Genomic DNA, 25,557 nt, shown 5'->3' on the forward strand with positions numbered 1-25,557 from the left:
AGGTACTGATCACTGGCTTGCTGGGCTTGCAATTTTCTCCATAGGATTCCAGACCTGCCTCCTTCATCTCATGGCTGAGGGATCAGCAGGACGAGCCCAGTCAGAAACCCTTTGGTCAATGGTATGTGGAAGGCACAGCCATAACTCTGGAGGACATTTAACCACGGAAAGGGAGGTGACTCAACATGAGGCCTTGGACTCAAGCTGTGTCAGCACTGGGAGGTGCATCCCTGGGTTCAGGACAGTGCCAACAGTCCTGGTGCCTTATCTGCCCTTGCCCAGCAGCAGCCAGCTGCAGGTTTGCAAAGCAGGAACAAATAAGCTCCACTTTTCTCCAGCTGAAGTCTGTACCCAGCTCCACCCAAGAGCTGTTTGTGCGGTCTGAAATCAGTCAGCAGCAACCTATGTCACCAGAGTACAGACAAGGAGTGGAGCCACGACACTCCTAGAGGCTCAGGCAAAGGCTCTGCAGCCCAAAGCAGCACTTGGGAAGGGCAATAGCAGGGCAGACCTGAAAACAAACCAGTGAGGGGCTTGAAAAGGCAGAAAACCCTCTCATTTGCTGCCAGAGGCAATGTTGTGCCACAGCTGGTTATAAAACATCTCTCAAAGAATCAGGTGTCTCTGAGACATTTGCATAAAAGCCTGTACAGAAAATAAAAAAAAAAAAAAGTACAACTGGCAAACATCAGGCTCTTCTCACACTGTAGCAGCACAGCAAGACACAGCACAGCCCTCCTTTTCCAGTTCAGGCTCCTGTAGCTGCTACCAGCCCTGAGAACTTCCCACCACTGTGCTTTCTAGGCAGGACACCAAGCTTCTGCTGCCTGATGCAATCAAGCACATTCTCCTCTCAGGTCTCTGTCACTGGGTTTACAGCAGCTGCAAGGTCCCAAAACAGCTGCCTGCACTGCTCAGCTCCTTACTGTCCCTCACTTACACCTTCCTGCTACTAAGCACCTTCATGATCAAGTTTACAGATTTCAAGGGAGTTGTAAAATTCTTATTTATGGTATTTAAGGCTCAGGTCACCTTTGGAAACCATGCGAAGAAAGCCCTTTTAGATTGCAAGGATAGATTTACTGGTGATGGAGGCACAGGACCAGGCTGAGAGGAACCTCTAGTGGCCACGGGCTTCCTGTGCAGCAAATCTCCTGGCAGTGCAGAACTGGCTGTAGAATTAATCTTCTGGGAATTGTTTCTGCCAGCTCAGCAATTCCTTTTCCACACTCCATTCCTTTAAACCGCAGCTCAGCTCTTGGAAATGTACAGCACCACAAGGCAGCCAGATTTGTGTATGAGGTGGATATAGGGGGGGGTGGGACTATTTTGAGGGGAAATACCCAAATCCCTTTGGCCTGACAGCAATTTGTTTAAACCCCCAGATTTTGTGGAATTCCACTTTTTAAATTTATATTCTTGGTCACTGTATGGTCTGGTTGCAACTTTCAGGTGCTGGTGGCCAGAGGACACCCCTAACCTCCATTTTAAACCTAGGCTGGACTGGGGCAAACCATGCTCTCTGGCCCTGCAATGGGAAGAAGGCTCAAGTCAGAATTGGCTATCTAGAGACCTCAGAGTAAGTTTGACACCTGATCTCAGGGGAAGTCTTCTGAGATCTGAAACGATCATGAACCACCTCACCACAATGGGAGCTCTGTCAGAGAACACATGCTCCACGGTTTCTCTCGGTTTCAGGGTGCCTTTTGCTATGAGCCCTACGGGAAGGAAAAGACAAGAATAAAGGACAAAGCCAGCAGCCTCCACAGTCAAATACCTTTAATACCCAAGATTCTGCACAGAGACAAAAATACCATTGATGTAGGGCAGTGATTCCAAGATAGGGTAGAAAACCAACTCGGCAGCACATCACCACTCCTCTGAAGAAAACATCACTCCAAATAGTACACACACATTCATTCTGACTATGAATAGTCTGAAATCCATGACAGAGAGCTGCAGAACAGCCAGGTGCCCACGCCTTGGCTGTACCCAACAGCCCGACTCAGTGCCACTGGCAGGAGCCAAGCTCTCACAGTGCTACGGTTGTAGATCAGCTCCTGACTGTGGCATCAGTGTTCCCATGGGCAGAGATTATGCTCCACCAAAAATGAGAATTATTTTCCATGGACAAAGGTACACAGCTTCAATATACAGACATGAAAAGCAGTTCATAGATCTGTACATGTCACCTCTCTGTGGCTCACCACACATCTCTATTGGCATGATTTAACTCTTCAAAGAACAGTACTGCCCCCTCTCCATTTTGACTTCAGATATGTCATCAGAGAGGAAATGAGAATTTTTCCCTTCCCTTGGCTGATTTGTCTCTATCAACAGGTGGTTGATTAACATGCTGCATCAGAAAAAGGAGTGTGCCAAAGTGCAGGAGCTGCAGGAAAGACAACTCAGGTAGAGTGAAGTCTGTCCAGCCTGGCTGCAGCTGGATACAGTTCCCATGGCTTGCAAACAGTTTGATTGTCATTTACAGTGAAGTCAGGTTTCTGATGTCAAGAGTTTCTAATATCTTCTGCCTTCAAGGAAAATGACAAAGCAAAAAGCAGCTTTTCAGGAAAGCACAGATGCTCTCACACAACTGTGGTGACCAATGCCTAGCCTGCAGCTCCCAGCCCAAGCCCATCCCGTAACTCTGGCACTCTTGCTGCTGCCAGCAGGATCACAAACAGAAATTACAGCCTACTTCAACAGGTGTGCAGAGCTGCAAGTAACAACTGACTAAAGCACTTTATGGTTGGAGTATTTGAGATAACTCTACTTTCTGATAAGGTGTCCATTGTAGCCATCGTCTTCAAAAGCAGTCTGTGACCTCCATCTCAAGAGTTTTGCATGAAACAAAGGGTTTGAACTTAGATATACAGTTGGTCAGCAACAACCATTAACTAAACAGACAGGAAAAATGCCTCTCTGCTACTGGAAAGATAACCAAGTCAAAACACTGTTCTTCTAAGGTGTCTCACAACCACAACAGGAATGATGGATGAGGACTTACACATGACAAGGAATATCCATTTTTACTGAACACAAGGATTGTGTGAAGTTGCTGCAGCACTGTAGAACTGCTCTCCCTGGATTATTGCTGCTTCTTGTTCATCCAGGCTATTCCAGTTTGAACCACACAGATCAGTCCCACATGATGGCTGTGGCAGGGCAGTACTTCATCAAGCCAAACCAGTCCTGTGCCTGGCGTCCAGTACTGCTCCTTGGATTCTCACACTGATATCCTACGATGAGTTTCTGAGGAGCCAGGAGTTATTTCAGATTCTAAACACCCAAATCTTGGTGCTCTGTGCTTCAAGAAAAGAGCAGGGAAAGGAGCATGTTTCTCAGGAATGTTTCTTAGATATGACTTAAGACAAGGTATTGACATAGTTGCACCCAGCAGGGATGGGAGCGAGGAAATCCCATCACACTGCCAGATGTAGTCAAGGTTTTGCAGATAAAATTTATTCATTTGGAGTAGAACATTACACTCCTACAAATTCTACCAACACACAGCTCCAGGGAATTTCTGACAACAAGCTGGAAATTATTACTATTGTGCTTTTGAGTTGCTTTTTGTTCCCAAGGACACCTCCTCAGACAAGATCAAAAGAGGAGATGCAAACCAAACTGAAATCCCACCTACACTAAGTAGAACCTATACTTTCTGAGTGATTTCTTTTGTCTGAGGAAGCTTGTGGGATACCTGCAAGGGCAAAGAGACATGGGTGGCTTGGAAAACTAGAAGGCAGGATCAGCCAATGTTTGTAAAAAGCCAGATATGACTGAGTTCCTCCACATCAAAATTTTTCAGCAGAACTGAATTACCTCTTGCAGTTCAATCAAGCTTATGGTAAACCTGTGAAAAGAAAACTGGGCAGAACTCACTGTGTGGGAAGGAGAAAGGCAGGCCCAATGCTGACTCTCAGACAGGGTGAGAGAATCCAATTGCAAATACAAATGGTGCAAAAGACATCTTAAACTGTTCTGCACATAGGCTAATTTTTCAAAGAGTTATTTTGACAAAAAGAATTCAAAATGGCACCTTAAAAAGCATATCTTGTTTTTGCCAAGTTTATTCACATACTCTGCAAGAGGCGGCTCTTTCCCAAGCCATGAGGTACTGTCATGGCTGGCAAGCTGGACAAGCCAGCATGACCAAAAACTAACTCACCTCAGACCTCTGAATATGAATGTGGCCCTGTCCAGCCTAGCTTTTAACAGTATTAATTTAAATTTTTTCTTTTAATGAACTTCAAGCTTAAGTAGCAATAACATTAAGTAAAAATCCCACTCTACAGCAATTTTTTAGATTGAACTGTTTAGAAAATCAGCAATTTCTCTTTCCCTTCATTTTCCTTGTTGTGATAAATCTTACTAGTGAGCTACTCACTGAAGCTCTGAGCATCCTGTTGTATGCTGTGGACTACTCACTGATGTTTATGTATTTGTGCTTCATGTGGGAGAATTTCCACAGCAGATAGCACAATTTTTGGATAAAGACTCTGGGGACTGTCTCGACATCACATGACACAGGGCATGCCTGCAGACAATGCAGGAATGCTCAAGAATGACCAAAGCCTCTTTTCGTCACCCAAACCATACCAGAATATACAGAAAGAAAACTGTTAGCTTCTCAGGAGGGATCTCATCATTGGAAAGACATTTGGATAAACAGTGTTGCCTCTAGTTCTCCTGAGAAATCCATTCACTCCCAGATTTGCCTCCTGCCTTCCTTCCTTTACTTGAGGGGAGAGGATGAACTTCCCATTATCACCAGGTCTAATTCCCCAAACACAAAGGGATATCAGCACAGTTATGTTCAGATTTAAAGGTTCATTTCAGTTCCCAGGAAAGATGAGGAAATGAACATTTCTGAGCACTGCAGATCTCTCTGGCTTTCAGCTGCCTGACACAGGGAGTCACTCTGAAGTCATCATACTGATATGGAATAGGAATGTAAACAAAATCAAGACTTGGAGATATCACTGTCCAGCCTGGATGCCCTTCTCAGAGGCAGACTGCTCTAACATATGTGAGTGGAACATGTCAAAGGTTTTGGTAAAAGAAGATCAGCAATCATGGCTCTGGTGTGAATGAAGAGCTTCATAACTTAATGGTACTGATTTGTCTGTACAACACCTACTCATAGGAGGGCAGCAATTTTATAAACTACTCTTCTATGTCAAATCTGAGGTCACCAGTGCTCCCTGTGAGGAGACATTTGATATTCCTGGTACTGGTGATTTGATACACCAGGTACTGGTGCCAGTGACTCAGAGCTCTGCAGCACAGCTCAGCCAGGGCTGTGCCTCTGAGGAACTGTGGACTCAAACCTACTCTATGATTAGGACCTGTATCCATCTAGTATGGCTCTGAATTAATCACATTTTCATTTTTACCAACAGTACCTGAATACAGATCTCTAAAGGTAAAGGGACAAACAGTTAACCAGATACATTACTTCACCTTGACCTGTCTTAAATAAAAAAAAGAGTAAACAACCAGCCTGTATCCAAATGCACCACTCAGAGCACTGAGCCTCACAGAAAGGATGTTCTAACTTAGCTCCTGTATTAGAATTTAACTTGGACAACTGAAAAACTAGCTGATTAATGATAGTCACATCAACCATTCATAGTGTCCCTGAAGCCCCACACCTCCAGGATGGAGATCTGGAAGCTTTCAGAACACAGTGGCTGGTTATTGAAAGTGTTGCAGTGGCTGGTTCTCCCATGGTTCAGATCTGCATCAAGGTACAGAGCCTGGCCATCACCACCTCCTGGGAAGAGACAAAGACAGGGTAAGGATATCTCTGCATTTCTTGGCATGGGAAACAGCTGTACAAATACTTTAGTGCTTTTCCTAAGGGGAACAACTGGAAGCCCTCAGCAATGTCTGCTTGCTGTCTTCAGATGTAACAGTTTAGGATCAGATGCATAGGTTTTAAATGATAATATCAGAACTGGATGATTTCTTTCAATGGTAATAAAGAAAAGTAATGCAACTCAGCAAGAACAAAAACTACCTGCATTTGAGATTTGTATTTCAGTGCTAGAGGATATTTGAAGCTACAACTTCAAATTTTTCTCCAATAAAGGAAAACCAAATAATTCTGATAGTAGTCAAAAATCAAAGCTGGGAGAAGAACAAGATCAGTAAGTAACAGCACTGGCTTGGTCTTCAAAATCATTATAAACCATGTACGAGTTAAAAGCATTTTGGTTATCTGTGGGTCTATGTCAAGATTCACAGAGCTTTCAGTCAGAAAATGCAGAGAACTGAAATAAAGTTAGACAGAAATATGTTAGGAGAGCAAAAGGGAAGATTTCCAATTGCTTATTGGGCAACAAAGAACAGTTACTAAAGCCATCTGAAGAATCAAAAGGGTGGGAATTCTGGTCCACAGCTGGAGCTGTGTACAACACTCACTTCCATGTAGCTACTACCCAAGCCTGTATAGTCTAGTGTAGTACACAGTAAATATAAGCTCCCTTACCCAAAGCTGGTAGAAAGAGCTGGTGGGACACATCACACTCTACACATCCTTGAAAGGAGGGTGGAACCTGATAGGGGTCAGGCTCTGCTCACAAGGACCAAGTGACAGGACAAGAGGAAAATGCCTCAACCACCAGGGAAGATTTATGTTGGATATTGGGAAAATTTATGCACTGAAAGGGTGTTCAGGCACTTAAACAGGCTACCCAGGGCAGTGGTGGAGTCACCATCCCTGGAAGTGTTCAAAAACCATGTAGATGTGGCACCTGGGGACACTGGTTAGTGGTGGCCTTGGCAGTGCTGGGGAAATGGGTGGACTCGATGGTCTTAGAGGGCTTTTCCAGTCCAAGTAATTCCATGATTTTATGATTAGAGCACATGCTGCCAACTGGGAAATCGGCCAACCCTTGATTTTACAGAGGAAATTACAGGCCAGTTGCTCTCCTAACAAGTGTCAAGTAAAGACTTTTGGGAAAATGACAACTATGATTTCAGATCTGTTCCTTGTAAATCCCATTTAAGTGACAACCTTATTAAGCAGATCTTTGCCAAAGTCAGCAGCACCACAGATCCAATAAAATTCCTGGACAATTAACATGTTTTATAGCTTACTCTGTGTTTCAAAAGCCTTGATGCAAAGTAAGCTCCTTTTTGAGAACTACTTCTTATTGTGAATAAGGCAGTATGAAGGAATGGCTATACTTAAAGCCATGAGTTACTCTCTTCTCTAAAATGCTTGTATGCAGGTTCTCCCACAGAAAATTTTGGTTAAGAAATGATGTCAGGTTTTGGGCAATTTTATCTCTACCTGTGGTGATACTGAAATGGATAAAGGGGTCAAGGTACCATGTTTACATGGTACATGTTTACCATGTATCTAAGGTGGACGGGAAGAGATGGGGTAGAATCTGTGTGTGAATTCTCACACGGACTCACCTACAATGATGCACTCACTGCTGCCAGCCATGAACATGGAGGCTGTTTTGGACGGCAAGTTGAAGTGTCTAGCTGCTAAGAAGGGAGAAAGGCGATCTGAAGGATCTGAGGGGATGCTGCTGGAGGAAAGGGTGCTAGAAGCTGGTTCGGCATGGTTTTCTGTCTCTGATCCAGTCGAGGCTAGTTCTGGGTGTTTTATGATCACCCACTCGTAGCGTTCCACTTCTGGCTGCAGCTGCAGAGGCAGAAAAGGGCAGAGCTGATATTATTGTACACACACTACACAGAGTTCTGCTCAGAAAAGAACATTCCAGCACTTCAGTCTCCACCTGCATAGTCAGCAGTAAAGCTTGGCTCAATCTTCTTTTAGGCCAGATGTTACCCTTTGTTCCTTTGCTTTTTAGGTGGTTGAAGAAATGATTCAATAACTCCCAAGTTACCTTATTACATCTCTCATCTCTAGATCATCTTTCTCTACAACTGCATAAAAGGAGAGTGGAGTCAGTTGGGGTGAGGCTCTGCTCCTAGTTAACAAGGGATAAACAAGAGGAAATGGCTGCAAGTTGTGCCTGGGAAGGTTTAGATTGGATACTGTGAAAATTTCTGCACTGAAATGGCTGTCAGGCACTGGCACGGGCTGCTCAGGGAAGGGGCAGAGTGACTATCTGTCAGTTTTTGCACGCCCTGGTTCTTGATAGTGGGGAGGCCACAGAGGAGGCTTTTGTGAGAAGCAGCTGGAAGTTTCCACCATGCCCAGCAGAGCCAATCCCTGATGGCTCTGAAGATGGACATGCTGCTAGCCAAGGCCAGGCCAGTTAGAAATGGAGGTAATGCCTCTGTGATAACCAAGGAGGGGGGAGGAGGTGCTCCAGGCACTGGAGCCAAGATTCCTCTGCAGGCTGTGGTGATGACCATAGTGAAGCAGATTGTCCCCCTGCAGCCCATGGGGATCCACGGGTGATGTAGAGATCCACCTGCAGCCAGTGGGGGTCCATGGGGATGCAGAGATCCACCCACAGCCCGTGGGGGTCCATAGGGATGCAGAGATCCACCCGCAGCCCGTGGGGGTCCATGGGGATGCAGAGATCCACCCGCAGTCCGTGGGGATCCATGGGTGATGTAAAGATCCACCCGCAGCCCGTGGGGGTCCATGGGGATGCAGAGATCCACCCTCAGCCTATCTGGGAGGTGCCCAGGCCAGAGCAGGTGGGTACTGGTGGAGGCTGTGAGTCTGTTGGAGACCTGGTGGAGAGAGGGGGCCCTTGCTTCCAGACTGGAGCAGCCTATTCTTGGAGGGCTGCACCTCATGGAAGAGTGTCCCATGCTGCAGCAGTTTGGGGAGGACTGTTTGCTTGTGGGAGGGGCTCTTATTGCAGCAGGTCACAGGGAGCTGCTGTTGGAACCACAGAGATTAGAACCACACTGGAGAAGTTCACGGAGAACTGACTTCTGTGGGAGGGACCCTTCTTCCTGAGCAGTAGAAGAAAACCTAGGGTGATGAACTGACCAAAGCCTCCAGGCCTGTCTCCCTGCACTGTCGGTGGGAAGGAGGGAGGGGCTGGGGGAAAAAAGGTTTTTTTAAGGGCTTACTTTATTTCTAATTTTCCTGCTCTGATCTTGTTAGTAATAAATTCACTCCATATCTCTAAGTTGAGCCTGTTTTGCCTTTGGAGTGTTTTTTCCCAGTCCTTAACTCATGAAGCCTTTCTTAAATTTCCTCTCCTCTGCCCAGCTGTAGCAGGAGAGGGTGAGTGAGCAGCTTTCGTGGGTGCCTGGCATTTGGCCAGTGTTAAACCACAACACCATCCTTAGAAGTGTTCAAAAATGTGTGGATGTGGCACTTGGGGACACAGTTTACTAGTGAACATGACAGTATTTCTGGGTTGGTGATTGGACTTCATGATCCTAAAGGTCTTTTTCAACCTTGATGATTCTATGATCTTTTAAGAAAATGTTCTGTGCAAGGGGAGAAAAAGAGTCACCACAAAAGTTAAAATTTTTCCTCCACATAATCCAGCCTCTTCATGTGGAAGGGAGGTGATAGCTAACCAGTACAGTTGTTCTGTCTTGGTACTGGGCAACAAAACTATATTTACTCACCCTAAACACAAAGCACTCCCCTGTTCCAAAGAAACTCAGCTTGTTCCCTCCTCGCCGGCGCTCGCTCCAGTCAGTGGACAGGTAAGCCCCACAGACCTGGCACAGACCAAGCACAGTCAGGCTTCCCATTAAAAAATAAAGTGTGTTAAACCCACTGATACTGACATTTCAGAGACCAAAACTGCAGGCTTTACTTCAGTTTGAGTTTCAGAGTTTCTACACCAGTGGAATAAAGCAGCACAAGTACTTATTATCTAAAGACAGATTTAAGCTGCTCTAATCCACTAGTGGTTGGCTACCTCTAAATCTTAAGAGTGTCATAAATTCTTTCATACCTCTGATGCCTTAAAAGAGAAATTTTCTAAACACAGTTTACTAACACAACCTCAGGTACCAAAATACAGATCACTCCAGGCCTGTACAGCCTGACTCCTACTCACTCACTTTGACAAACAAAGCAGCAGTACTGTCCCAAGTTACAGTATGAGCATCTCTGCCTGAACACTTTTTGGTCAAACAGTGGCCTTGGTGGCTTTCTTACATTTCAAAGTATAGGTTAAAGCCAGCTTAGCTAAGCAAATGCTGAACTAGCTCAGATATTTGGAGCATCCACTCAAACCACATGGGGACTACTAGTCTCCAATAAAGAGAAGCACCCTTTGAGGGCTGAGCTGGTCTCTTGAGTCTTGTGCTTGCACATCACTGCCATGTGCACATAGAAGAAACAATGAAGCTCCAACAGTGGGATGAAAACATCTGTGCTTTTTACCCCCAGAAATCAGAAAAATAATTATGATTATACAGAATTGTTCCAAGGTACATTTGCTGTTTGGCCTCCACAAGCATTACAAGCAGAGCTCCTAGGACAAAATTACTGAAGATCAGATTTGTTTTATATAGATAAATCTGTATTTAGATTTAAATGTAAATTCAGATTTAGAATTAAATCTAAATGACCCAAAAGTCCATTTGATGTGATATGCCTGATGGGTATGAGAGGCAGAAAATCAGAAGGCAAATTTTCCTCATTCTAAAAGTTAACCATAGACATATGAATAAAGGATGAACAACCCTTTGCAAAAACCCTCCAAATCTATAAGCATGAAAAAAACACCATATTTTTCTTCTAGTTTTTGTTTGTTCGTTTGTTTTGGCTAATACATGTTTTTTTGAGGGGTAAGAAACAAACCATCTTATAAAAACCAGAATCCCTTACAAAGCCAGAGTTTTGACAGGTTCCAAAACAAGAAGTAAAATAATTGTTCCCCCCTCTACCCTTCAGACCCCAGGGGGCATTCCATAAGCCACTGGCATCTCAACATAGGCCTGAATGGACATAAACCACATGCAGAACTATGAAATGGACTGGAGGGTGAGCATTATGTAGATGTAAATAAGAGTAGAAATGGGCTTGTTCATGGAAAGCCATCCTGCAGAGTTATAGTAACTGCAGATGAAGAGAAGGCAGAGGTGCTTAACGTCTTCTTTGCCTCAGTCAGTGTGAAGATGGCTTGTCCCCAGGACAGTTGTCCTCCTGGGTTGGTAGATGGGGTCAGGGAGCAGAATGGGTCCCCTGCTATCCAGGAAGAGGCAGTCAGAGAACTGCTGAGCTGCTTGGATGTTCATAAATCTATGGGACCAGATGGGATCCACCCCAGGGTGATGAGGTAGCCAGCAGATGAGCCTGCCAAGCTGCTCTCCATCATTTACCAACAGTCCTGGCTCACTGGTGAGGTTCCATATGACTGGAAGCTGGCCAATGTGATGCCCATTCACAAAAAGGGTTGGAAGGAGAATCCTGGTAATTATAGGCCTGACCTCAGTACCCTGTAAGGTAATGGAACAGTTTATACTGAGTGTCATCACCCAGAACTTACAGGATGGCCAGGGTATCAGAGCCAGCCAGCAGGGGTTTAGGAGGGGAAGGTCATGTCTGACCAACCTGGTCTCCTTTTATGACCAGGTGACCTGCCCAGTGGATGCAGGAAAGGCTGTGGATGTTGTGTACCTGGACTCCAGCAAGGCCTCTCCCACGGCACACTCCTGGAAAAGCTGCAGCCCAGGGCTGGGACAGGAGCACTCTGTGCTGGGTTCAGAACTGGCTGGATGGCAGGGCCCAGAGTGGTGGTGAGCAGTGCTGCATCCAGCTGGCAGCCAGGCACCAGGGGTGTCCCTCAGGGCTCTGTGCTGGGGCCAGCCCTGTTCAATATCTTTATTGATGACATGGATGAGGGGATTGAGATTTTAAGTGGTAAATCTGCAGACAACACTGAGATGGGAGCGTGTGTCCATCTGTCAGAAGGTAGGAGGGCTCTGCAGGGAGACCTGGAACAGAGTCCAGAGGGATGGGCAGAGTCCAGTAGGATGAAGTTTAATCCGCCCAAGTGCCAAGTCCTGCATTTTGGCCACAACAACCCCCTGCAATGTTTTAGTCTGGGGACGGGGTGGCTGGACAGTGCCCAGGTGGAGAGGGACCTGGGGGTTCTGGTTGGCAGCCAGCTGAACACGAGCCAGCAGTGTGCCCGGGTGGCCAAAAAAGGCCAACTGCATCCTGTACCAAGAACATATCATCCTGTATCAATAGCCTGTGTCAGGAATGGTGTGGCCTGCAGGAGCAGGGAGGTCATTCTTCCCCTGTATTTGGCACTGGTGAGGCCACACCTTGAGTGCTGTGTCCAGTTCTGGCCCCTCAGTTTGGGAAGGATGTTGAGAGGCTTGAGCGCATCCAGAGGAGGGCAACGAGGCTGCTGAGGGGCTGGGAACACAAACCCTGTGAGGAACCACTGAGGGAGCTGGGGGTGCTCAGCCTGGAGAAAAGGAGACTCAGGGATGACCTTATCACTCTGCACAGCTCCTGAAAGGTGGCTGTATTCAGGTGGGGGTTGGTCTCCTTCACCAGGCAGCAACTGACAGAACCAGAGGACACAGTCTCAAGCTGCACCAAGGGAAATACAGGTTGGATATTAGGAAAAAGTTTTCTATGGAAAGAGTGATAAAGTTCTGGAATTTTCTGCCCAGGGGGGTGGTGGAGTCACCATCATCCCTGGATGTGTTTAAAAAAAGCCTGGATGTGGCACTGGGTGCCAGGGTTTAGTTGAGGTGTTGGGGTTGGGTTGGACTCGATGATCTCAAAGGTCTCTTCCAACCCAGTAATTCTGTGATTCTGTATAGGCAGGAATAAAGCCCAAAGGCTGCAGTAACAGCTTAATGTTAGATAAAGAATATTGAAAAGTCATGTACAGTGGCACAGACAACACCACAGACAACACCAGTAGAGAAAGTTCATGTGTGCCCTCCTGAGAAGGTTCTGGGAAGACTTTTTGTTATATGTATTAAGTTTTTAAACAAGCATGTTGTTGTTTTCACATTATGCTGTCCAATATTGTCACACACCAGAGCAGAAAAAAGGGACATGTGCACTCCTTCTCAGTTTGTCAGAGCTTTCTTGGCTTATTTTTTTCCCAATCAAGAATGAGATGAACTAAGGCTTTTGTTTTCATTGCCTGTAGTCCAACATTATTCATACTATTGAAATTCTGCTACTTTCTTTCCTCATATCCTTGAGAAAATGGAAATGTCTTCTATGAATCATAACTTTTGCTCAATTCCCACTCTGTCCCTCTGATTCTGCATTTCAGAGTCTGTCCAAGAGCAAAATGAGCTATTCTAGTCCTTACCCCACACTACTTGCAAGAGAAAAAGCAGTTAACCAAGATCTGGTTTGCAAGGTCTGCCCAGGAATGCACAGTCCTATAACCAACAAATAGAATAATTTAAAGCACGGATTCTTAAAAAAAAAGTCAAACCTTGCTTATTCATTTTATTATAAACAGCTGTGTGTTGCAGCACAGCATTACATACTGCTCAAACTCCAATTTAATCACTTGTCTTTTGCCTCACCTCTTTCGCTGTTGTCTTGATGAGGAGCAGAGTTGGTTCGTGTCCCTCGCTGTGGGAATAGAACCTGAAGTGCAGAGCACAACAAAGTGAGCACTCAACTGCCACCAACTGCAGCTCCTTTCCTCCTCATGGTCAGGCACCGCCTCCTTCTCCAACTGGTGCCATGGAAAAAACCACCTGAAGACTAAGAATATTCCTGCAAATACTTTATACAGACCATGTAAATAATACAGCTGAGTGTAAGTGAATACTATCAAGCAGTTGCTCTCCACTCAGTCCCCTGTATAGTTTATGTCTCTATTCTTAAGAATAACTAGAAGCTAACCTAGATGTACTGCAGCCTTTTTACAGCATTTTGAATTGAAACAACCTAAAGAATTGTAAAACAGCCTAGGATTGATGACCATGTTTGAAGGGCTTTAGGTCCTCAAGGAAATTAATTGAGATGCATTCTCTTTGCTTGCTTTTGCTCTTCCTCACAGGCACATAAGGTTGGGAGAGCAGGTCACTCCCTGCCTCAGTACCTGCTGATGTCAAAGTCATTATTAGGGGCTACAGGGTTATAGTGATCCGTACCAGGTGCAAGGACAACTCATGTCTAGTTTATCTCACTTTAAAAAATCTCCAATCAGATTCACAGGTAATTTCCAGTTTCCAGTTCTCTTCTTCCTTGAATCAGTATGAATGTAGTTATTTATCAAAAGTGCCTGCAGAGCAGCCACTGAGTTAAACAATTCAAACACTTAAGGAACCAGACTCAGACCTGTAGAATCTGTGAACTGATCCAAGTTTGACTTTTCCAACTGATCTTGAACAGTTTAAAATATCCCAGTCAAATGCTGTAGGCAACAGGAATTTGTCACATTTATATTCCATCGTTAATGATATTCTTCAGCTCAAATCCTGATTAAGCACAGGCTTTTTGTCAATCGAGCAAATACTTCACCAGTTGCTCCTTTCTGCCCTACAGCAGAGAAAAGAGAGGAAGGTTTTCTTTACCTGCTCAGACTACAGCCATGTTCCAAGGTGGTGAAAAGCAGGAGGGGCTGGCACAGTGCAAATCGTTCAGGGATCCATGACCAGATATCCCGCATCTCCTTCACACTGACAATTTCTGATTTGAAGTTCTCAGCATGAACTGCCAAGTGCACATTCTGCCTGAGAAACACAACACAAAACACTGAGAAGCAATAATTTAACAAGTTTCGGATTACTGAACTGAAACATGAGAAGACAGCTGAACACTAACAGACTCCAGCATATAAATTATTGGTCAAAGCTCCAGTCCACAGGATTAGGTGGCTGTGATCTGGTGAAGGTAATAAACTACTGCAGTTTAACATAATCCTCAGAGGCAGAGATCTGGCTTGACTGTATTTTCTATTCCTCTGTATGGCAGCCGAGGCCTGCAGCTTTACACACAGAGGACACAACACTGAGCCACTAAAAATTATCATAGCCTTATATTTGTTGTTTGTAACAGTCTCACTGGCACTTGTGTTTATGCACAGAGAACAGAATACCCAAATAAACAGACAGGATCTGAGAGAAAGGGGTACTGTTTTTTCTACCTCTGAAGTCCTGCCCATATCGTGTGACTAGAGAATTCCTAAACCTCTCAGAAACTTTAGAGGAATCAGTATTACCAGGGTAAGCAATTTTAATCCAAGGCAAGTATTTGAAGCTTTTGAGAAGTTCCACCTCTTGGAAATGTGTAATTACCAATGACTTCCACTTCATTATGAAACAAAAATGTTCCTGGGATCATGGTTACAACTGGAGCCTGAGAACACTAAAGATTGCTAGACACTGACACTGGGAAAGAAATCCCTGTACCCCCTAGAAGGGTCTGATACAGTTAGGATTGATTCATGGCTTTTAAACACTTGAAGGTAACAATCATCACCATCTTAACCAGCCTTCATTTCTCAGATTAAACAAGCACGCAAACCCAGAGCCTGGGGATTAAATGTTATTTGCTTCCATGGTCTATGTTAAATGTTTAAAATGAAATGGAGTCAGCCAAGGACACAGAATTTAAGTCACTGAATTACTGGGCAGCCAGGTGTTAAATAAAGCTTTATTATTTTGCTCTGCATGCAAGGGTTCAGATGCAAGAATTTGCCTATTTCTGACGGGTTTTTTTTTGACAATTACACATTTCTTTTCTCTCAGTTTCATGATCATGAAGGGGCCCTCAGTACTGTACATCTGCATGGATCTGGATACCTTAGCTGACTCCCTAAAACACACAAAATATATAAACTTTTTATTTTTCATGTTCATCATACCAAAAAATCAGCAGCATTTGCAATGCAGAGCAGTGCTTGCTTGGATACACTAGGAACTGCTTTCTGGAATTCACTGTAGGCACTTTGGTGTCAGCATTTTGAATGAAGTGACTATTCAGGTCACTTAAAAAATTATTAAAATTACTGCTTATTTTAGCCAAATGAATGAAATCAATCTTTGCATTGCTACCCTGCATTATTTAATGCAAGGAACTTCTGCGGGCACCTATTAAGCTGCAATTATTTACAGGTTTTAAAACTTACAGTATCACTGACTAGGGACATTATTTGTAGTTTTAAACACAGCAATCTGAGGCAAAGGAGAGATCCACTGAAACAAAGTAGAAGCCAAGCCTTGAACCCCCATGTTCAGAATCTTACTTTAGGTCTCACCCTCTGTGTTCTGGCAGGTCTGCAGCTAAAACTGATGTCACTGTGGAACAGAGCTGAGAGACAAAGACTTGGTTTCAGCTCAGGAGAAATTAAGATTTTTTTTCTCCCTCCACATTTAAAGAATTAAAAAATATTCAGGGCAGTCAACTGTTTATTAGAATGAATTTCCAGCAGAAAAGCAATGGTGATAAATAGGCTAAGACTTAATAACAACTATCAAAACAGGTTTAAATTTACACCTCAAGCAAGCATCAGAATTATTTGTGTACCTGGTCTGTACATTTTTCACATATCTGTGAGCTGTTTGGGCCACTAAACTTCAGGGTTTTTTTCTAAAAGGCCTCACCCTCAGGGTATCTTTGCTTTTGTATTTTTTCCTTCTTCTGGCTACTATAAACTGTTGATTTAAAGACTTTCCTACCCAAACCATTCTCAAAGCCTGTTCAGCAGCATTCTGAACACATCTCTTTCAGTACCCTCTGCCTGCCCACAACTCTTTCATGTAGCTAGAGTATCACCTTTTTAAACAGATCTTTCTGATTTACTAGAAAGAACTTACCACTGTATTGGCCATGTAAAACTGTACCAGGCATACAGTTCCTGCCTTTTGACTATCATGGTAAATAATTTTATATTTAATGGCATCATCTAGTTAAACCAAAGAACATGGCCAAAGAATGTGAAACAAAATGATGTGTTATTTTCCAATAACAAATCACAGCTGTGGATGGTTGAGACTGAAACCTGACCCTGTGTTGAGAAGTGTCCACATACAGCTCACACATATCAAACCGAACTCCATGCTGCTAAGCAAAAATGTAACTTTTCTGAGGGGGGGGGGGGGGGTTCCAGATTGCAACTAGTTACAAGTATCCAATCTGTATTAATTGCAACTACTTACAAGTATCTAACCTGTATTAATTCTCTGATTTTTAACAGTATTTATCTAATGACATTGAAAATCATCTCCCTTCACTTTGCCAGTTGCTTTTCAAAGTAGTAAATTAGTGAAAATGAACAGAACACAAGTGGGCTAAGAAAAAAAACCCAAATGCTTTGGCTTTTATTCACTGAGGAAAATTCAGTTTAGCCTTCATCACTCCACTCTTTTCTGGGCCATCTGTGAAAACATTGTAGCTTGAGAGAACAGTAAATTTGTACAGTATTAAAGTCTACCACTAGAACTGAACAAATTCAGAAGGTTTTACCCTGCATTAGTATTTTCCTCAGCTACTGGGATTCACGTGACAACCTTGTCTTGCTTGCTGATGTTAGAAAGACTTGTTCAACTGCTTTTATTCCAAAGAATTAGATTTGAAAACCAGCACAATTACTGTTTAATTGTGGCATCGTGTTTTTAAAGGTTTGTTATTATTAGTTGTGTTAGTTGTTTTGTGTTAAGAAAATGGTTTGGTCCTTAGTTCCCTCCATGTTCTCCCCTCATGATGGTTTGTCCCAGGTTGTCTATTACGTTCCTTTCCCGCCACTTGCCTGCCCATCAAACCCAGTGATCCTTCCCTCCTCCCTCCCTGCCCTTATCAGTCCTCTCCCCTCCCAGTGGTACCACCTACTCCCCTTGTCACTCATTGTAACCACCCCCCCCTTTTGTTCGAGATTTTTCCATGTCAGTCACCCTTACTGTGCTGTATGATTTGCCCCTGGGGCTTTTCCCCTCCCATGTATGATCTTTATTGGTTCAAATATGTTGTTCGTTCCTCCCCTGCCCTATTCTTATTGGTTACTTTGAGTCTCCCCCTTCCATGCCCACTCCCTGTATCAGCTCCCCCCCCCCCCCCCTCGCCAGCCTGTCTCCCTTGTCACTTGCCTCTGGACCCTTGAGGAATAAAGCCTCCTTGACAGCCACACAAGTGTCCTCTCTTTTCTTTGTCTTGGACTCCTCATGGTCTCCTCCTCGCCTGTGCCACCCACGCCACAGACGGCACCACCACCTGGGGTCCTCTAAGGGAACCTGGGGGTGGCAAATCTTGTGGCTTCCTCCAGCCAAGCTTGGGGAGCAGCTAGCTGGGACTGATTTGCTCCCGTGGCTGCAGGGAAGAGCCGCATTTAATAAAGCAGCATTTGCTAAATTCATAGGAATGTTGCTTTTCCAGCTATATCATCAATACTATTTGCTTCAGAGACCTCAAAGCTCCCAAAGGTAAAGCCAAGGTTGAGGACATGCTGCAGCACCTGTCAAAGTGGATGTGCCCTGTATTATTCAAAAAACAACGAATACCCAACTCCAAAGATTACTCACCGAATTGCATCTTCCTTCTCTACTCTGGCTTGGTTCAAATCTTAGAGGAGATGCATTACCTTTAAATTCCATTATCATTTCAGTGATGGCATAATTGTGTGGTAAAAGGAGATTTTTTTTTCAGTCATAAATAGCAATATAAGTAATTTGTGATATATACACCTGAAACCTAATTCTGTGTCCAGATCAGTGTCAACAGACACCCTGTTCTCCCTAAGTCTCCTCAAACCCAGTCTGCTTCCTAGCATAAATCAAAGCTTCCTGCTGCTTTCAGAACAACCTAACTGCAAAAATAATACACAGATGTTGAAGATTCACTTGACTGGGATTAACAGCTTTTTGATTTATCAAAGGTAAAATCCTCAACACAGAAGTTATGATATGAAACATGCTTTGCTAAGTCTCTTAAGGTGTTCTTTCAAACATGAAAACATGAGGAAGTTAACTCCAGCACTGATTTTATAAATTAATAGAAATATTAGTGTGCATCACTCACTGAAGCTAACTCAGGGCACCTGCAGCAAGGCCAGAGGATTCTCAAAGGCATGAATTTAAACCCAAACATCTCTGGTATTTAATACTCACAGGGCAGCCTTTCTCTTTTCAAGTTCTCTGCTTATCAGATATCACAACCCACTCACTGGGTTTTGTTCTTTGAGATTTACTTTTCAGGCCAAGACTTGATAAATGACTTCATTAACAATTAATGCTCTACAGCTGAATAACTCTGACCTCCTTGACACAGAAAAAGAGTCTTGTCTGCTTGGCTCTAAAAAACCCCTACCTACTTAAAAGCAAATAAAAACTACTATGAATAGAGACAGGTTACTTTTAGGAGTGTGCCAAGTTGTGGTCAGTCCAAAAAATTTCCAATTAACAGCAGAAAGCTTCCAAAGAAGATAAAAAGTTGCCTCTGTTTCACATCTAATGCAACAGCATATACCAGGTTTGGAGTTGGGATGATACCTAACAGCTCTTCTGAGCTGTTGAGATGTTTAAAAAAAATTACACTTTTTCTTCCAGAGTAGAAAGGACCATTATTATAAAGGCCTTTTATAGCCATAATCATAATCCCAGCATGTACTTTCTCCATGTACAGTACTCTTTCCCACTCTGGAAAACACGGGAGCACTGCTGTCTGAAGTGCTGTGCCCTTGGGCCCGCTACCCCTTCTCTCACAGCTTTGCAGGTGCTATGAACTAACTTTGCAGGAGGGTATTCTGGAGATGTGGCACAGCAATCTGATGCTCTGATTGCTGTCCTGCTTCTCCTGCCCCAATGTTAGCAATATTGACCACCTTGGAAAAAACAACAAGCCAAAGACAGCAGGAATGAGCAAAGTGCAGAGACTCCAGTGTTTTAACCTACCTTTTGGGATGTGCAAGACTGCATACAGGAGTGGTGCAGTGGAGATGGAATGGACAGAAGGAGAACATACAAAGAGAAAGACAAAAAAGATAGAAAAGATCAGTGACTTCCTACATCCATGACAAAGAGAGTGAAAGGAGCCTGGAAAGAAACAAAGCAAGGTTTGAGTCACCAAGCACTAAAAATAATCCGACAGCTTAAAACATTTATATTTCTAATTTCTCCCAGTTTTGTTATATGATGGGAAAATAAATCATCTTCTCCTTGCACAGGCCAAACACAGGTGGAGAAGAGAACTCACTGGCACCCCATGGAGCCCTGGAGAACAGCTCACTTCTGCATTTCCATCTGCCCACACTGGGATCCAAACTGAGCCAAGTCAAACTCCCAGCAGCCCTGTGCCTGGGGACACTGAGAAATTTCAGTGAGTTTACAAAGGTAGCCAAGAGAGGATGAAAATTTTGCAGTGGCAGCTCTGCCTGGCATAGCAGTATCTACTGGCTTTATTTGGGTATTTTACTGCATTTTGTAAAATGTTTTTTACTGTTGTGAGAATTTCTCTGCAACATTTAACACAGCTGGAGCTTTTTGAGCATCTGTGGTTGGCTGATGCGTGTTTTCTTTTTCTCTGGTTAATTTAATTTTTTTTTAAATTTAAAGTTTTAATGCCAATTTAAACAATATAATCAATGATATTACAACTCTCCTGAACTTCCCATCAGGAAGACACAATGGAGGAGTCAATATTTTGTTACAAGTTTCAAATACAAAGGTCTGAACTGCCTCTAGTTTGACAATCCAGTGGATAAAGACCTTGAAATATTTGACACTGACAGGAAAATGCTGAAGCTGATTGTAAACCAAGCTGGGAGTCTAAAAATAAACCCTTGGAAGAGACTGGGGGGAGCTTTACATGTATATAGACACATGAAGGAGGTTCAGCTAACATTTATGTGATCTTTTAGGCTGAAATGTACTGTGTATGTATTGCCATGCCATGGAATGTTAACTGTTTGCAACTACTGTAACTAACTCAGCAATGCAGCTCGCTGGATGATCCTACTACTCAGTGGAGATTTAGAGAAAATGAGACTGTGTGTCTAGAATAACAAATTCCTGATACCACACTTACTGACCCAGGGAACTTTTAGAAGTCACCTCTCTTCAGAGGGCAGTTCATAAACTGTCCAACACTTAAACTTGAGAGTTCAAAAATGGTTGGGAAAAGTTTTCTGCTGTCAGAAGTCTCTGGAAAAACAGAACATGCACTACTTACCTGCACGTCCATTTGCACTTGGCAAGATGCTAATTTTGTTCAGATTAATATATTGGTGCCTTTTCTATATCAATCAAGAGGCCCTTCAGCTAAGTTTTTTATGAGTATGACTTTTACTGTCACAATGGAGCAGGATTTCATTTACTGGTTTCAGAGTTAGTTCTTCCTCCCCCTTATTTCTGAGAAGAGCTAGTGATTATGTAACAGTTTCTTGGATCTGTATAGTCACTTTTCTCTTCTATGGTTCTTCCAAAATTATTTTTTCTAATAGTACACGAACCTGTCAGAAAACAGGTCAACTCCTACCTGTGAGTACTACACACTTGACTTCCAGGAGGCTTGCAGTCAAATTTATTTAAAAAGTAACCTGAAAATATGACATATTTCTTCCTTGCTCTGTTAAAACAGCTCTTCAATCAGGCACAATGTTCCCAGCTGTGACAGTGTCTTACACTAAAGAAACTGCTGAATTCACAGTACTGGGCAGCATCAAATTGACATTTTATACAAATAATTTAATATTTAAGAATCAATTTTCCCATTTCTTTGGGTATGTTTCTTCCAAGTAATTTATCACTGCTGGTTTTATCATTAGAGCTGCTGAGAGCTTCCTCTGCGCCTGATAAAACCAATCAGTGAGTGGCATTGAATACTGAGACTTTGTTAAACCACTACAAAGCTGAACACACCTTTGTGAACACCCATGTCAAAAATGAAAAACGCCGGGAATTCTCTTCTCTTCTGGCCTGAGACAGCTAACAAGGCCAGCCCAGCCCCTGCCTGTCCCAGCTGGGCGGGCTCTACGGTGGGGCCAGGCTCCCATCGGCTGCAGCACCCTGCTGTAACTGAGCTCTGCCCCACTGCCAGCCCAGGCAGAGGCAGGATCCGCCGGGCCGCGGGAGCAGCGCCGGGCCGGGCCGGCTCGGCCAAGGTTGTGCCGCCGTTGGGGTCCACCTAATCTCCACCCCCTGCAACCACCGGGCAGGGGGAAGAGAAGCCATCGGCTCCAGGCCGTGCTGCTGCTCTGGTCTGGCCTGGCTGCTGAGATGCCGGCCGCTCACCCCAGCGCGGCCCAGCCGCAGCTCCGGCCGGGGTCAGGTGACCGTCTGCAGGCCCCGGCTAAGATACTAACTCTTTCAGTGCACAGGTAAGACTTGCAGACCTTCAGTCCTCCCTCAGATGAGAGAAAAGGACAGAGTGAGAACATGCAGAAGAACAACACGAAGTCACCAAGGTCAGTGAAGAAAAAGTCCCCAGATGGGAGGGATGAGGAGATGCCTTGATCTTTGGGCTGAAATCCTCTTGTAGAGCTATGGAGAAGGATGTAATTGATACATCAGACTCTTTTTCCCTGTGACTTATTGAAAAAGTATGGGGAGATTAAGTGTTCAAATTGTAGATATGAGCAAAGGCCTCCAAGCTACCATAAGCAGATGTTAAAGTAGCTGTGATCCTATGAGAAGCTTGAAGAGATAGAGAGAGAGAGAGATAGAGAGAGAGAGAGAGAGAGAGAGAGGAGTGCTGAAGATCCTCTGCCCCAGGGAAAGAAGACCTGTTTCTAGAGATGAAGATGATCTCATAGATAGATAAAGAAAACCTTTGCTCTTGAACAGCTCATCATAAAAATAGTACCCCATAAGTTGACATGGCCCATAAACACAGCTGTGGGAAAAGCTGTGAAAAATGGGAAGGACTTCACCATCACAGATTTTCTGGGCGGCTGCTGTTCATGGAAATGAAAAGCCACAAGAGAACTTGTGTTTTCTTGTGGAGAAGTTTCCATAAATTGACAAGAGGGACTCCACTCCTTAAGAGAACTGAAGAAAGACTATTCTAGAAGTGATAAAATGACTGAATTGTTTCTGTATGTTGTGAGTGGGAAATAAAAGGTTGTAGGGGGGAGGAGAAGTGTTCTAAAGGTTTTACTCTGATTCTTATTATGCTTTCTTTTAGTTACTGTTAATAAAGGTTTCTTTACACCCTTTTGAAGCTTCGAACCTTCTTTGCCTTCCTCCTAATCCTACCTCACAGCAGCAAATTAGTAAGTATATTATAGTGGGTGCACTAGCATTTAGCCAGTGCTAGACCCACTACATTAATTGGTGTGTTGGTTGGGAAATCTCAAACTGGCAAACCAAAACCACTACACCAACTCTGCTAAAATGCCTTTTAGTTTGAAAACTGCTTATGAAACACACTTTTGAGATATGATACTTGTAATTAATATATACTCATAGAAATTCATAATTGAACAAACTACAAGAAACTTCTGTTCCTCTTGTGTCACAGTACTTCATACAATCCCAGCAATGCTTGATTTTGGAGCTGCTGAGTTTTTCTGCAGAGAAGGTGCATCAGCAGACACAGCAAGCACCAGTGGAGCTTCCCCACCAATCACCCAGGGCTGCCTGCCTGCTCCCCACACTGGGAAAATTCAGGAGATTGCTCAGGTTACCCGTGCTGAGCCCTACCTTTTCTGTTTGACTGTGATGCCCTTCTGCTGCAAAGCCTTCTCATTGGCCATCTGCAGGAGCTGGATCTCCTTCCGAGAGAAAAGGCGGATAGCAAAGGCTTTTTCCAGGAGCCTCTCTGGGGACACCGACTTGGTGATATCCCTCACAAAGGCTCGAATGTCCTGCTGGATGCTGTCAGACTCCATGGGCTGCCCAGCTCTGACTTTGTGGAAGAATTTCAGAAGAGCCAGCGCGACACGATAGAGAACTTTGTACCCCTCCACCAGGAAGACGTCAAAGATCCGCGCAATGTATGCCATGGGGAGCTCTCCGAAGAGCCACCGCTGCCAGTCCGAGTACACCTCCAGCACGTCCTCGGACACTGCCACCATGAGCTTGTGGGCTGCCTGGCAGTACTTGTTCACCAGATCCCCAAAGGTCATGCAGGAGGACTCAAAGGCTAGGAAGGTCTGGTCAATGAGCCGCTTAGATGGGTCATTGCAAGCCAGGATGCGACAGACCTGCTCGAAGCACTCGGCCTCGTCCTTGCTGTAGTGCAGGAGCAGTGCGATCACTGAGGGCAGCGCCGGGCAGAACGAGATGTCTGGGAACTGATTGGCGATGCACAGAATGATCTTCCTGACGGCACTGATACCCTCCGCATTCAGGCAGTACGTGGGGATCAGGCTGTTGTCCACGAACTCCGGCAGTGGAAGGGAGCTGCTGTTGCGTTTTCCAATGATCTTCACCACGATATCCCGGTACACATTTGCATCTGGGGTCACTGTACGGCATGGGATATTGCTGATGAGTTTGTGGTACACTTTGGCTCTCAGAGAGTGGTTTTTGGCCCAATAGCCCTGCCGGGCGAGCTGCTTGAGCTCATGTAAGTCTGTGCAGGTGAGCTCTTTTGTATCCTGGCTCTGGGGACTCACATCCATTTTGTCCCAGTCCACAAAGCGGCTGTATTCATCCATGGCTCCAGGAGAAGCAAATCATATAAATCATGAAAACTGAGACTTTAGTTAGTCATTGATGGACTCTTGGATTTTTCTGTAAAAAGGAAGTAAAAACCCAGATATTTGAGTAACAGATAATCTCTTATTTTCTTTATGAACACAGATGTGTACATACTTGTTCCTGCAATGGCAAAACTGTTTTCTAAAGCAAAGAAAGTTAAAGCTGCCTTTTTATTTTAAAGCCAAACTTTTATTCCATTCTGTCAGTAACTCCTACTGCAGTAAGTGATCAAAGGCCAGCCAAGAGGCTGATCGTGAGGACATCTCTCCAGGAAATTAATTTCCCTAAATGAAAGTCCAAGCTGAGGCATGGACCTTTACATTAACATCCCACTTAAGAGAACAGAAGGACTCCCGTTGCAAAAAAAATATATTGCAAGTTATGTTCTATTTGCAATCTCTCTTTCTAATTATCTGGGGAAGTAGAAGTGAAACTTACACTAACTAGAAGGATGCAATCTCATAGGTAGTATATGCTGTTCTCAGACTGTGTGGCCACTGAGGAGATACACTGTGCTCCTACTAACCACAGCCATGTCCTCTAAGTAATTTCTTTGTAATAACACTTGTATGACCACATAGTCACTGAGATTAGCTTGTTAATCTGGTACAATTTTTCTTTTCCACTGGATAAGATTTCTTCATGGAAAGAGTGGTCAACATTGGAACGAGCTGCCAAGGTAGGTGGTGGAATCACTGTCCCTGAACAGTGTTCGAAAAATATCCTTGGAGCATTCAAGAAATTACGGGATGTAACACTTAGTGCTATGATCTAGTTGACAAGGTGGTGATTGGTCAAAGGTTGGACTCAATCTTGGAGGTCTTTTCCAACTTCAGTGATGCTGTGCAGCTGTACAGTCAGCCAGATCATTGCTAGTGCCAGAAGAGATACTTGGGCAGGACCAGAACCCTGCTTTCAGACTGCAGCACAGGGTCAAGTCAGTTTCAAACACCTTCATTAAAGCACTTAGATTTTCTAAGTGCTTTAATGCTTGGACATTGTGTGCCCCTGTAACAGGACATGGATGGTGGCCATGTCCTGTCACAGGGGCACACAACAGCTCTC

The 25,557-nt window shown here is 44.2% G+C and overlaps 1 protein-coding gene across 3 annotated transcripts in view; it reads right to left on the reverse strand.

Moving 5' to 3' along the window:
* Positions 1-1,764: 1,764 nt before the first annotated feature.
* Positions 1,765-25,557, reverse strand: part of TBC1D24 (TBC1 domain family member 24) — a 36,401-nt gene continuing 12,608 nt past the window's right edge. For 2 of the 3 annotated variants that reach the window (XM_030229916.2, XM_030229915.2), the window contains exons 3-9: positions 23,491-24,525; positions 19,744-19,761; positions 14,434-14,592; positions 13,435-13,498; positions 9,535-9,630; positions 7,435-7,669; positions 1,765-5,782 (exon numbers count right to left, since the gene is read on the reverse strand). In XM_030229916.2, coding sequence (XP_030085776.2) covers positions 5,628-5,782; positions 7,435-7,669; positions 9,535-9,630; positions 13,435-13,498; positions 14,434-14,592; positions 19,744-19,761; positions 23,491-24,449 — 1,686 coding nt within the window. In that variant the 5' untranslated portion in view covers positions 24,450-24,525 and the 3' untranslated portion in view covers positions 1,765-5,627. The remainder of the gene's footprint in view (positions 5,783-7,434; positions 7,670-9,534; positions 9,631-13,434; positions 13,499-14,433; positions 14,593-19,743; positions 19,762-23,490; positions 24,526-25,557) is intronic. The other variant, XM_030229917.2, reaches the window with a different exon arrangement.

The sequence above is a fragment of the Serinus canaria genome, chromosome 14 (assembly GCF_022539315.1).
Source record: "Serinus canaria isolate serCan28SL12 chromosome 14, serCan2020, whole genome shotgun sequence".
Taxonomy (NCBI): Eukaryota; Metazoa; Chordata; class Aves; order Passeriformes; family Fringillidae; genus Serinus; species Serinus canaria.